At 35.6% G+C, this 15007-nt stretch overlaps 2 protein-coding genes across 2 annotated transcripts; one reads left to right on the forward strand and one right to left on the reverse strand.

Moving 5' to 3' along the window:
* Positions 1–2165: 2165 nt before the first annotated feature.
* On the reverse strand, positions 2166–6277 carry LOC140990978 (uncharacterized). The gene is made up of 5 exons (XM_073460875.1): positions 5882–6277; positions 5764–5801; positions 4466–4736; positions 3877–4163; positions 2166–2813 (listed from the first exon to the last, which is right to left on the reverse strand). Exons 1-5 carry the CDS (start codon positions 6182–6184, stop codon positions 2372–2374), a joined length of 1341 nt encoding a protein of 446 aa, XP_073316976.1. The 5' UTR covers positions 6185–6277; the 3' UTR covers positions 2166–2371.
* Positions 6278–8853: 2576 nt separating this feature from the next.
* On the forward strand, positions 8854–10657 carry LOC140990848 (probable receptor-like protein kinase At5g20050). The gene has a single exon (XM_073460672.1). The coding sequence runs from the start codon at positions 8957–8959 to the stop codon at positions 10319–10321; it is 1365 nt and encodes a 454-aa protein (XP_073316773.1). The 5' UTR covers positions 8854–8956; the 3' UTR covers positions 10322–10657.
* Positions 10658–15007: the final 4350 nt, after the last annotated feature.

Here is a 15007-nt window from a genome sequence, read left to right on the forward strand (position 1 = left end):
TTGTACTATTTTAATCAATTTTCATTTGTTACGGTATTGATATGAATTTGAATGTGCGAGTGTTGTGATGACTTCAATCATGTTAGCGTCACATCAACTCCAAGTTGAAAATGATTATATTTATATTATAAATTTAATCTCTAAATCCGTACGTCTCCGTCACATTACCATATTTGTGTACGTTCTCAATATTTATAGTACTCTCCGAGGATATACATATATGTATATGATTCTTGGTAGAAAGTGGACAAGCCAGCAATATAAATACACATATTTCATTCTCAAACAGTGTAACATCCACACCACACAATATATTCAGCAATAATTCTACTAAGAACACTTAGTAAAATAAATCTTCCAATCAATATAATACAAGAACATGTACACTTTACAAGCATATATATATCACCCCCACCACCCCAAAAAAAAGGTGAAAACAATTCAACAGTACTCTACAATACATACTTCCAAGAACATATGATAACACACAAAGTTTCCGAACCAGTACCGCTTTCTTACAACAAATATTGTTTTCGAAAAAATATTATAGATGACATACATATATCTATCGACCGGGGAGAAAGATGGGTGGACGCGGTTGTAGTGGCATGAACTTGGATCTCTTGAACCAATTGGTTGAAGTATTCGAAAGATGAAACTTACATATATCTAAATGAACCTTCATGTGTGGTTGGAGAGCACAAACACTGCTGCCCTCTCGGAGACTCGGCGCTTCGCTCGTTACTTGGGAAGCCATACAATCTATTATCTAGTAAAAGAACCGGACTCCACGGATTATGAGACTCAAACCAATATATAGAGGAAAAACAAAATAATATGTATTCAATACCAGTCACAGAATATATCTAGCTATCTATATATATTTATATAAATTTTTTTTTTTACAAAATAAATATATTTACTAGTGATGGATATAGAGATGTGATGGATGATATTTTCGAAAACACAACAAAGCCAAAACTTCGTATATTATGGGGAAATTTGACAATATGTAGCCAAACTTTGGTCATTCTTCTGCTGTGAGGTAATACCCCACTGTAAGGTCGAAAGATCCATATATTATGAGTGTCTATTAATGTTTAGTGATAACATATCTTTATATGATTGACATAGATACACAAAGACTCATGACATTTATCCAAACATGGAATATTATATATATAGTGTGTGTGGGTGTGTTATCATAGTGTAATACATGATGTATTGAATGATAGAAATAGTCGTGGAAGCCATCATGTAAAGTGGGGTCATTCGACCCTGCAGGGGTAGAATCCTGCAGAGAATGACCTAGATTTGGTCACACGTGAATTTCATGCGGAACTCACATAATATTGGTCAAATCTTGATCATTGATCATACAGTTGAGATAAGACATTATGATCGAATTTCCCATACAAGCGATGGAAACATGTTTGGCGCAGACGACCAAATTTTTTTGATTCTTATCTTTAGGCATGGAATCTCAGTCCACGTAAAATCCTCGAAGCAAGTAGTTTTAAATTTGTACCTAAAAATCATCTGATTTTCATTTCTCTTGGCTTTTTCAAACTTAATTCACACGTACATTTCTCATCTTCAAGATTCTTTTTTTTATTTCTTTTTTGAAATATTTTCAAGATAATAGTACATTGAAATATGTGGCTTCAAATCCCTCGCACCCTCAATGAATTTATTATTTGTTGGACAAAATTGATCAGTGATACGATTTCACAAAAATTTTAAACAAAATAATATTGGTTCGCTCACAATATAAATATCCACGAAAACATTTCAACCTCATATGATATTAAATTAATTTATATTAACTACATCATATGTATTTACAAACACGATGCATAAAAATCCAATGTTTAATCGAATTAAAAATTAAATAAATACTCGTGCGTTATAATCATATTCGCATACTCCCATTAGCACTATTCTATATTTTTAATCGAAGATTTAATCAACAAATTAAATAAAATAATGGATTTGCAGATAAATTTTATAGAATTTGTGCTTTACACTTATAACAACTAAATTTTTTTAAAAAAAAATTGGGCTTGAATCACATCGGTTAGGATTCGAAAACTATCCCACGGCTTCGCTACTCTTGCGCGAGCGGGTAGTGCTCGAAAACTTAATCATAAGTTGTGATAGAATTATAAAATCAGATGAACACCATCCTTCATGTTCATACAACTTAGGAGAATTGAAGTTCTAAAATCTTGCATCTATGGACTACACAGAAAGAATCATCAAACATGAATTTATGTATATAAATAAAAGTATCGATTCGCCAAGGCATATGATCAGTCCAATAATTTTGTACCAAGAACTAACAAGAAGGCATTTTCGGAAACATTCGACATTAGATTAATGGAGTGGCGTCCACATATTGAAAAAAGTCTGTAGCAACTTGTGAAATCCAGCTTACTGTAGTACCAAAAAGGAGTTCCCAGAACCAGAGATCCAATGCAAGGACAGAAGAAAAGATGAGCAATGCAAGAGTCTGGTATCGGTTTAAAGGCCAACCAGAGATTTCAGCTAATGTTCTCAAGAAAGGAAAAGAATCACTACTAAGATTTTTATTTCTGATCGACCAAGCTGTTACCCAATGCACCTGGGAGGGAACAAGGTCGAATTCTTCTCGCAGGCGTCGTCCCAAATCTGGCATGTGTCCACCCCCATATAGTATTGCAATCTTTTTGTGCCCGGCATTAATTTCTCTATCAAGTGCTTCGGTAGCGGCTCTGTTTCTCTCGCCAATAATGACAGATCTCTCTTCCACATCAGCTGTAACCTGTGAGAACCTACAGAGAGTAGTGGTATAAAGTTATCTACCATCACAAAAGAGTTGAATGAATAGATACGTCGCTATAAAATTTCACCATTCATCCACACTGTCATCTATGTTATGATGGTAAAATACACATTGCACAAGTTTTGTGAAGTTATAGCATGTCAACAGCTCGTGCTGCAGACTTGTACAAGACAGTGATTCAATTAACAGTACCGTCTCATTTTTACACGCAAAATGCATAAACACTTCATTTCAACTCCTTGACTGGCTCATGTGTAATGGCTTCTGCAATTATGGCCTTTGGACACAACAATAGACGTTAATAAGAACTTGAACAATCTTTAAGGACCAAAATGAATAGAAACAAAATTATCTGCAAAAGAGCTTCTGCTTGTTAATCTCTAAAATTAAGTATTCAAAGCTGAAAACTAAAGGCAAAGCAACAGGTGCCACTTTTGGGTGCTTTTTTTACCAATAATGGAACTACAAAAAATATAAATATGTAACACTCATTATATATGTATTCATAGTTACGTGCACATTAATAAATAATATATGGATACACATATATATGCATACAGCCACTTACACACGCATAAAAACACACGTACATGTATATACTAGCTACATAGTATATACATTGGGTGTGTGGCTCGTATGCCCTACAAATTGTCTCGTCTAAATCATTTTCGTCTATAGGCTCAATCATAACATAAAGATCAAAACTAGGAATAGTTTTTATAAAGAATCTTTTATTGAATTCGAATAACAATATATAAAAATTATATCTAAACTAAAACTCCATCTAGATAATTCGAATAATGGCAATTTTGGTAGATTTAATTGGTGACAGACAAAATAGACCAAAAAATAAATGATGCGTTCATTAAACATGTAGTATAGCATAGATACACCACACACAACACAAAGATATATATACATACATATGTACATCAAGCTTTCATTACTTTCATAACTAAGTGAACAAAATAATTTCCAAAACAATAAAGAACATGCTAGAAGTTCAACAGATAAAATAGAAAAGCGTATATTTCAAAAGTCAAAATACTCACTCAGATGTAAGCCTCTTTGCAAGGAAAACTTTCATTGCTGCACTAAAGTCAAGCCTGGACAAAGCTTTTAATTCAAGATTTTCTGCTGCTTCACTTCCCACATCTGTGCACACACTTCCAATTATGAGAAGACCAACAAGAGGCATAGGTATCACTCTGGAAGCCCATAAAAGTTTAGATCTCCAAGGACCAAGATCTTCTCGAAGGGAATCAGGCATAACTATAGCTTTAGTGGATCTAAGTGTCATGTCCCTGGCAAATGTGATGAAGCTTTCACCTTTTTCAAGCTGAAATGGATTGATAATAATAATAAGGTTCTAAACTATTAAACGATACCATAGGCAATGGAACGAAGAACATAAAACATAATTTCATGGCAATGGAAATAAATTGACACAAAAGCCAAAATCTTAGACTCACCAAATTTTTTCAAATGTGATTCATGATTTTCGATAGGAAACTTGTTTGTTGAAGCATAGAAAAAGAATGGACATGAAGTATCCAGCTATTACAACTCATAGTAGCAATGAATGAAGTAGTGTTTAAGGTTTGTTGTTAAGAGAGGGATGGATATATGATGAAATGATACCTGAAGTGACTTGAAAGTCTCAAAGTCCAGATCAGCATGATACCAATTCTCAAGTTGGTAATCAAGACAATCTAGTTGAAAATCAAGCATAAGTAGGTTAGCCATCAGTCTCTGAATGCATCCAATAATATTAAATCCCCCAAAAGATGATCTCCTCAGCTTCTTTTTAAAAGCAGGGTTTCTTCTGCTTTCTAAACTTTCTCTGCTAGCAACCATCTCATAAAGAACACAATCATATGGCTCAAGTACTTTTTGCAGGGTCGCAAAGTACCTGCAAAACATGTCCTTTTGTTGGTTCCTATTCGGAAAAACAAAAAGTATAGCTTATAAAAAATACAAGTTGAGCAAAACTAGCTTAATCGCATGAGTATAATTTTTAAATGAATTAATACGCATTCTCCTTCTACATGGCCCACTTATGCATTCTCGTTCAATTGAATTTCTGACTATACTTAACCCATAAATAGAAGATAATATTGTGCAAGCTACCAATCACCTCCAAATGAAAATTAAGAACCGACAATCCTGCTTATGCCACAACTCATTTGACCTATGCTCCTCATGAAGGCCGTGATATTCAAAGGTTGGGAAAAACTGGATGGTAAAACGCAAATTCAAACAGGCAACAAATGTTGGATTCAGCCGTGTGTGTCGTGATGTTTTAGGAGATGAAATAAAGTAAGACAATAAAGCCCTATCTAAACATATCCATCTATATCCAGAAAATGTAGCACAAACATTATATCCCACTGGCCAAACATCAGGACACCAGAAAAAAGAGAGTGAGGGTGTAGATATGGGTGCGGAACCAAAAACAAAGGAGACAAACCTATAGAATCAAAAGATCGAAATAGAAAACGCAACATAACAAGAAGAAAACAAATGAAGCTCAAAAACACAACTTGACACCAAGACAACTGTGAAGCTTTAATCCGCATGCTAGTTAGAAGCACTCATAGAATAAAACTGATGCAAAGAGAAGTGAAGGAGAACAGAATTTTGATCCAAAAATATGTGGGATATTATTCCAGGTGAATATCCCTCAACATATATGGTTGCATGCTTCTAAAAAGCAGCTCTCACACACATAAAGAAATAAGTCTCTACCGATAAATGCATCCTTTAAACTTTCTCAAAGGAGCACTTTATCCTGTTCTTCTGACTCGATTAATGCATATCTTAACAATTATCATGAATATGCATATAATAGAACTTAACTTTTCGACTACAATTCCAAACAAGTTACATGGAAATATGTCCCCCCAAATTTCCCAAAATTAGAGTGGATAAAAACATACTCCTTATCGGCAATGTGAATAGTCGATACCAAGTCCACCTACAAAAACAAAAGAACCGCTTGAGAACAGAAAAGGACGCATCTCCACGCAAGAAAACCGAATCAAATGAAAAATTGACCTGAAGGAAGGGCTGAAGAAGGGACCAAGGGAACTTCTTGCGGTAACTAACAACAGCAGTCTGCAACTGGGAATGTTGGTCCCTCTTAAATCTCATGAAATCTGCAATAGAATTGTTCTGCAAGAACTGCTCCGCCGACCCATTATCACCGCCATCATATTTCTTGGAAAAATTCTTGAACTTGGAAAATCTAAGGCTTCTTGTCGTTAAGCAAAACAGGGAGCGATGCGAGTCGGAGGTCGAAGTGGTTAGGAATGAGAAAGATGGTCTCTGGTATGTTACCGCGAGAGAATTATGGACCATATCTCTCAACCCTTTCGGTGGATAGAGATCACGGAACGTCAAAGAATCACAAATGATATTTTGTGTTCATGACATGACATGCTTTATACAGAGCATGGATATGGCCTATCTATCGTGGTCGTCATCTGTGTTATTATCGAATGAAATAACATTCAATTATTCAAAATAATAGGTGTTGGGAGAAATTGTTAAATATTTTCGATTAACTTTTTTTTTTAAGAAATATTCAATAACTAGACTAAAATATTCATCTACAATTTTGTTTACCTAGAAAAAAAATTTGAAGATTCATAATCTTTTCGTGATAAAGTGAATTTAGACTTGTTGACGATAAATAATTAAATATGATAAAAGATAAAAAGAAATATATAATATGGTGAGATAGAAAAGTAAAATTACAATGATATACATGATATCACGATGTTTATTTATGTTGAGTACAAATATTATACAGTATAAAATAAGATGTCTCAGATTATAATCGATGATAGTTTCACTTGTATATATAATCATCTTCAATTGATGAGGTATTCAGTTTCTTAGGGAATGATCATCTTCCAATCTGCTTCTTTCACTGAGTAAATTCGGATGCGATCATAGCCGATATAAATTTGGAGGTGAGTGTTTCCCTCTTGGTTTTCAATACTTTTTCTGCTTGTTTTCCTATTTATCATGAACTTTCATTTCATTAACAATTCAACATATATCAGTAGTTACAGCATTCTTCACAGCAAAAAGCTGCGGTAAATGACGTGAAAGACAACCAGACAAGTATCTCCCTTCAGCGAAGAGAACATATCCAAGTGAGTCTCTTCCCCACTATACCAACACCAAAATGATCCTTTGAGTCGTCACTGTTGCATCCACATTCACTTTAAGAACTCCAGTCGGAGGTGGTTGCCATGTCGGAGATGGGGATGAGTGACGTTAAAAGACCACACGATCATGTGGAAGGAGTTGGTAATTATCCCCCATTCTATCAGCGTGCAAAATGATATCTTCAAAAGAATCATGTACATCTTGGAAAATCATCTTTTTTCTACCAATCCAAGTACTCCAGCATATGAGAGCAAAAGTTCGAAGCTCTTCACGATTCCTATGATCAACAATATGGCTCCAAAAGAACCTCCCTTGAAGTGTCAATGTTGTTTGCACTGAAGACATATCAAGATTGATGCCAACTGCAAAAAGCATTTCATGAACCGCCTGCACGAATTCTGCAGCTGATACCCGGCCATGCTGAAGGTCCTTGCACTGGCTGCCGCTGCTCATTTGTAACATTGGTCATCATCAAAAACGTTCTTTTTGATGATTGACAGTTATGGAATTCAATAGTATATTGAATAAGTTACTGGGTAAAGGAAAAGTAGGCATTCCAAGCTGGACAAGAAAATCACCAAGTTCCTTACTTCCTCAAGTTTTGGAATCATGAAGAAATGCCATTTTCCACCTTCCACCTTCGAATATAAGACAAGAGACTCCCTGATGCTCCTGTATATATGCTCAGCTAACAAATTCTTTGTTTGACCGAGGAGGAGTTGTACACCAAGAAGCAGTTTATTGAAACAAGGAGCCACAACATCTTCCAGGAGAAGCCTGTTCCAGACTGACCGAATTTTTCGAGATCCGTCAATGTCATCTCCATACCAAATCCCACGGCGATTTGAAGATACCTCAAAATATCCATTGATTTGCACATGGTATCCAGTTTTCACAGGCAATGGGAGAAAACAAAATGCCCGCGAACATCATCCTGTCAAATTCACAAGAAAATAGACTTGGTTAATTGGAGAAAGGATCCAAACAATCAGTACATGTGTTTCCTGCATAAAATAGACTTGGTTAATTGAAGATACCTCAAAATGTCCATTGATTTATAGACTTGGTTAATTGAAGATACCTCAAAATGTCCATTCTTCCATAACCACGCAAAGCATACAAGGAAATGGTAGAGAAATGATTGAATATTAAAACTTTTGTGAGACTAATTTTGTACCAAACCAATTCAAAAAAAATGTGTTATTTTTTATGTTAAAAATATTAATTTTCATGATAATTATAAATCGGATCGACTATGTTTCACTATATATCTATTATGAAAACAAAAGTGTCAAATTCAAACCTTTTTCAAAATATAAACAAACTTCACCAATTTTCAACACAAACTTAAAAGTCGACTCATAATCACTAATATAATGCAGGAGACTGAATCGTGGTGAGGTATATGATGTTGAATGAGTTGAATTTAACTAACCGGGTTGACCATATCATATCCATTATTTATTTATTTATATTTGAACAAAATAGCATGGGTTTGAAAAAAAAAATCATAGATTAAAATAGATGATAAATTTAACCAGTAGTAGTTGAGATAAAGGGGTGTACAAAATTTGGTCGTTTTAAATTATTAAAACTAATAATAAAAAAATTTTAAAAAATTAAAAAATTAAATTGTGTGTTTTTAATTATGTTTTTAAAATTATGTGTGTTTTTATATTTATGTGTGTTGCTTTTTTGATTGTATTTTTAAATTATGTGTAAGCTTTTAAATTTTAATAATATGTAATTCTATTTTTTTTAATGATATGTAATTTTAATTTGTCTTTAAATATTTATATATTTAATGAAATGAAAAAAAAATAATATTTCAAAAGTATGGACATAGTCAACATCGCATTCCACTTGCGAAAGTCAATTAAAAATATGCCAATAAACAATGAACCATAATCATCTTCTCTTCCTTCCGATCTCAGTGACAGCAATGAAATTTTAATGGAGGACAGAAGAGCGAACTTGGTTGGCCTTTCCACAACCATAGTTCTCATCATCTTGATCATCGTTTCTCGGGTCTCTCTCAAGCTGTCGAAATCTTTTTTTCTGGTGCTGGGAGCTTCCTTAGCGGCCATATTCGCTGTATTCACGGTCATCATCATTCGGAGTCGGTTCAGTACTCGAAGAAAACAGCTCGAGAACCAGATCGATTCCGAGGGCCGCGAACTTCGTATCGAGTACAGCTTTCTGAGGAAAGTTGCTATGGTTCCAACCAAGTTCAGGCAACGGGAACTGGAAGAAGCGACTGACGGTTTCCGATCCGTTATAGGCCGAGGAGGTTCGGGTTCTGTATATAAAGGGACACTATCCGACAAAACCGAAGTAGCGGTGAAGCGAATCGATAGCGAGGATCGTGGCGGCGAGAAGGTGTTCAAGGCTGAAGTCATGGCAATCGCCAGCGTGCAGCATGTGAATCTGGTGCGCCTTTTAGGCTACTGCTCTGTATCCTCCTCAGGCCCTCGTTTTCTTGTCTACGACTTTATCCCCAACGGGTCTTTATCTCGTTGGATCTTCCCAATAACGAGAGCTTATAATTACACGACACCGAGTGGCTGTTTATCATGGGATTTGAGATGTAGAGTGGCCCTTGACGTGGCTAAGGCCCTATCATACCTGCATCATGATTGTCGGTCCTGTATACTACACCTCGATGTGAAGCCGGAAAACATATTGTTAGATGCAGATAACCGGGCCTTTCTGTCGGATTTCGGGCTATCGAAGCTCAAAGGTAGAGAAGAGAGCAGAGTGGTGACGACCATTCGAGGAACGCAAGGGTACGTGGCTCCCGAATGGCTACTCGAAAACGGGGTGTCCGAGAAGTGCGATGTTTACAGCTACGGAGTGGTGTTGTTAGAAATCATTGGTGGGAGGAGATGTGTTTGTGTGCTGCATGAAGAGGGAAAGAACAGTCATTCGAAGAGAAAATTCCAGTATTTTCCAAAGATTGTGGTGGAGAAATTGAGAGAGGGGAAGATCATGGAGATCGTGGACGAAAGGTTAACCGAAAACGGGCCGAGCATGGAGGAGCTTGAGGTGAAGAAAATGGTGTTCCTAGCATTATGGTGCATACAAGAGAAGCCTAAGATCAGGCCTAGCATGAGACAAGTTGTGGAAATGCTCGAAGGCCGTATGGCTATCGAAGAGCCTCCGCACACACAAATGTTCCTTGTTGATCTGTCAACAATCCGTCAAAATGAGGATGGACCGGCTAATGATCGTAGGCCAAGATTTGCTCAACTGGATCGTGAAAATCCCTCTACATCCATCGGTTGCTCTTTTACTTTCTCGAGACTCACGGGTCGATAATAGCTACGTAGGATGGGCTAAGCCATTCATGTAACGCGATTTCTTGTGGTTTTTGTAGTTGTATAATTAACAGTCCAACGTTTGTGTTGCACGGAATGTAACTCGGTCGATCCGGCGGTGTAACATGAGTGTTCGGGCACAATTTTTTCGCTGCCTACAGATGTTTCTATTGGGATGGACCATTCTTGATCACCCGGTGTACGTAGCATCCACCGTGATTGTTGTATGGCGTCGGGTCCTTGTCTTTGCTGAAGATAAATGCGTGTTCTTGTCAACTTGGCAAACACATGTCAAATCGACATTTAAGAGCAATAAAAGCCAGTCGATATTTAAAGTAGTAGAATGATGGATTTACTTGGAGTCTGCAAAATTTTATTTTAGTTTTTTTTCGATTTTTATGTATAAATTTTTTTATTAGTTAAACATTTAAAATAAATTCTTACAAATATTATCATTGTATTTTTTGACCGTTTCTATGACCGTTTTATTTTTTATTCTCAATCATAAATAAAATAAAATAAAATAAAATAAAATAAAACTTAACATATACATTATTTCACTATTCATTTATTTTTTTGCTTTGCTATTACAAATACTTTTCATACCCGATATGATACGGTTTATTAACATGTACACATAATATGTTCAGTTAATTTAAATATTTATTTGTTAAATAATGTCTCCAACTTGATTGGCAGTCCCGCTACGATCCAACTCCAAGCTTTTTCCATGCAAAAATCCAAGGTGAAACAACAAGACAAAGATACTTTTGAATAACCATCAACTTCATGCAAACTAAAGGACACTCCATATCTAACCGTTCAAGCCCATTTTATGTTGCACATATCATCTGACTCATTCATATTTTCGTTATAATATATCTGTTGTAAGACGATATCTCATATATTTATCCGTGATACGATTCAATTTTGTCTATGTTTACAATAATTAGGGATGTAAATGAAACAAACCGTTTGCAAGCTATTCGAAGCTCGGCTCGATAAAAAATAAACAAATTTTTATATTACATAGAAAATATTATAGTATATACAATTTATCAACTCTACAATAAAGATATTTTTTGTATTATTTGTAATCTAGAAAGAGTCGATAACACCAAAATGAGAGTCGATAACACCAAAATGTTAAATAATAATAAATAAAATTTAAAATTTATTATAAATAATACAATAAATAATAAGAAAATTTATGAAATAAATAGCACAAAAATTCCAAATTATTCATAGTAATAACATAATAAATTTTAAATTTTTTTTATAAATAATAAGAAAATTTAAAAGAATTTATTTTCTTAACCTCTATTTGTCATTATGAAATTCATGGAATATTATGGATCTTCTTGGTGATCTTTGCTTTTGGTTGCTCCCGTCCGTCTACTTCAATTGCTTTGTGGTTTACACAATAAATGATTCTAGAACTTTGAGTTTCAAGTTTTCTTCTTATTGAGGTTGTTTGTATTACGATTTTTATTTATTTATTTGGTTAGTGTTGTTCATTGATTTTGACACTCTATGGCTTGTTTTATTGTATGTGAATCTGGAAATGAGAGTATCTCAACCAAGACACAAATTTTGGGTTTTCATTTCTACGAAAAAGATCATCATAAGTTTTCGTGAATTATATAATTTCTTTGTTCAAAAAGTTAATATTTCTAAAATCGTAAAATTGTAGTGTACATAAAAAAATTGTGGTAATAGAGAAGCAAACTACAAACATGTTAGAGAAACATGTCTCTCAGAAGAGGAGTAGGAGGAGAAAGAAGTATATAATAAACGTTGAGGATAATGATATATTTGGTGACAATGAGATACTTTTGATTTTACCAAAAAGGTAAAGATGGATAAATAACAAACTACACAAGGAGTTCTCAAGTTGTTAAAATAAGCAAAAGACGAAATTTAAAGAGTCATGTTTTTATTTATTATGGTTTAGTTTATTTCAATTGACAAGTGTTCATAGATGTGAAGTTATTTGAATATCTTTCAATTAATTACTAAATTTTGTGAAGTGTCATCACCCGGGAAATCGTCCGGAAGCACGGGCTTCCAGTAGTCCGGGGAGATCATGTCTCGGGCAGTCATTTGCTCGACTATTATCGAACCGGTCCAAAACTTGTCAAGACCTAATCCATGACCCGAGATCATCCAATGCCCACGACCCGGACCTCCCCGGAGGTATCAATATAGATGCAGATCACATTAAAAACAAGTAACTACAAATGAGATGCAAAAGCATATCAGGTTGATATATACCACATAATTTCAAGATTAGCTGATGGAAATCGGTTGCCTATATCTGAGGAACCAATACATTTCCTCAAAGGTTGGCCACCAAAGTATTGAGCGAGCTAATGGCAATCGGCTTTATTTTTAAGGAGTAAAAAGTAATAGCTTATAAAAATCTTGGGATGAACTCCAGAGATATTCGACAACAGGTAATGACTCGGATAAGATTATATCGTAAACATGGTGAAGTTTTTTAATATCGTTCATTTCGATACATTTCATAGAACTAATCCATCAAATCCCGATCTACCAAAAGTTAAGATGGACTAAAATAAGCAAAAAAAATACACTCTACATCCTTTCTTTCAAATTAGGGACGCCAAAATGCAACAGTTGCCAAAGTAGAAGGGAAGGGAGAGGAAAAATAACTGTTCACCTCAAGAATCCAACCAACATATTGAATCCAACCAATATATTTCACATCATTCACATGTTGGTTCATATCCAAATCAATCCAACCAAGGAAAAGATGGAGGCATGCTACATATCGGATAAATACCCAATTAATATTACTCAAACCCGACCCAAACTAGCAGAGTTTTGGTCGGTTTCGGGTCGAGTTTGGGTCGTTCCCATTTTACTTAGGTTAACTTAACACTTTGTCATCTCTAGTATGAGTAGGTCTCTTGTGAGAGGGTCTCACAAATCTTTATCTGTGAGACGGGTCAATCCTACAGATATTCACAATAAAAAAGTAATACTCTTAGCATAAAAAGTAATATTTTTTCATGAATGACGCAAATAAGAGATCTGTCTCACAAAATACGATCCGTGAGACCGTCTCACACAAGTTTTTGTCCTCTAGGATCACGTCTCCATGCCACACTGGGTTACTGGATTCGTATTTTTTTTTTATTTAAATAAACGGCCACCTGTAATACTGAAGCCCAATTATTAATTCTTAAACATCGACAAAACCCAATAGTCCAATTAGTTCATAAACTGGACATCCAAGTTAAATATTAAATCCATGGACCAGCCGTCCAAATTTACAAATTTAGGTCAAAACATGTTAGTGAGACGAACCATCACGCAACCTACCGTAGTCCTTCGTTTAGGCAAATTGGAAAATTGTCAACCCAAACCACCAGTTGACGAGTTAGATTTTTAGGCGGGTCGGACTGATTTCATTTGTCCACCCATTTTAACAGGTCTACTAATTTGATTTTGTAATGCCCGAGAATTTTATGTTGATAATCTGAGATTAATGATTATGACTTGTAGCGCTTATAGATGGATCAAGTCGCGATCAAAATGGGACATGCACGAGCTAGCCTAAGTTGAAATCCCGTAGGTATCGCGCACATGCGCGGCATAGAGGCGCGCATATGCGCGAGTTCCATGTGCCGAGGTCGAAGGCCTCGCGCATATGCGCGAGAAGCGACGCGCATATGCGCGAGTTGCTGGAATTGAATTATGCGGAGACCGTAGGTCTCGCGCATATGCGCGAGAAGAGTGCGCGCATATGCGCGAGCAGCAGAACAGCCAAAATGCCGAGACCGAAGGTCTCGCGCATATGCTCCGGTTGAGGTCGCGCATATGCGCGAGACGTGCAGAATGAAAAATAAGCCAAGTGTCCTTGCCATGCATATATAAGGTGTATTGTCTTCATTTCTTCACTCCTTCAGCAGATGGAAATCGAGAGCACCTCCATGGAAGTCCCAAAAATGCTCTTAGAACTTAGCTTGTACAAGATCTAACCACCCGAATTTCGATCCGAAATCATTTCCGTGCTCCTCTCATCAAAGGCTTCAAGGGGATGTAAGTTTCATTCATTTCCTACATGATTTGAGATATTGATGTTGGGGAAATTGTGAATTACACTGGATTATGTGTTCTTGTGATATCGGAGAGCGTATAATTGAAACTGGATCGAAGGAATGGTACCGTATGCATTTGTTATGAATTTCAGCATATATTGATTGAATTGAATAGATTTTGACATGCTGGAATTAGAATTGTGATGATATGGTATTGGTTATGCATTGTTGAGATTGGGTTATTGTTCAGTTGATTGGTATCGCAAGATTAAGCCGTTATGCCGTCGAATCGTATCGAGATTGATTAGTGATTTATATATGTGTTGAGTTGAGTTAGAAAGTGATAGAATGCATTTTGAATGTATTATTTCAGAGTGAATACTGACATATTCGACATCGAGATTACGACAAAGACTACGACAACGAAAGGTATAATTCATGTTGATTCGGGAAGATACAACTCGAGTTACACTTGATTCGAGTTTCTCAAAATCACATACTAGATTGCTATACATTGCTATGCTTGTTTGTTTTTATTGATTTGTATACAAGCATTGAGATAGGAGAGTCATTGACAGAGTTGCCAAAATTTCTAGATGTTCGGTGGTATCGACGCATAG

Source organism: Primulina huaijiensis, chromosome 13 (genome assembly GCF_012295235.1).
Source record: "Primulina huaijiensis isolate GDHJ02 chromosome 13, ASM1229523v2, whole genome shotgun sequence".
NCBI classification, from domain to species: domain Eukaryota; kingdom Viridiplantae; phylum Streptophyta; class Magnoliopsida; order Lamiales; family Gesneriaceae; genus Primulina; species Primulina huaijiensis.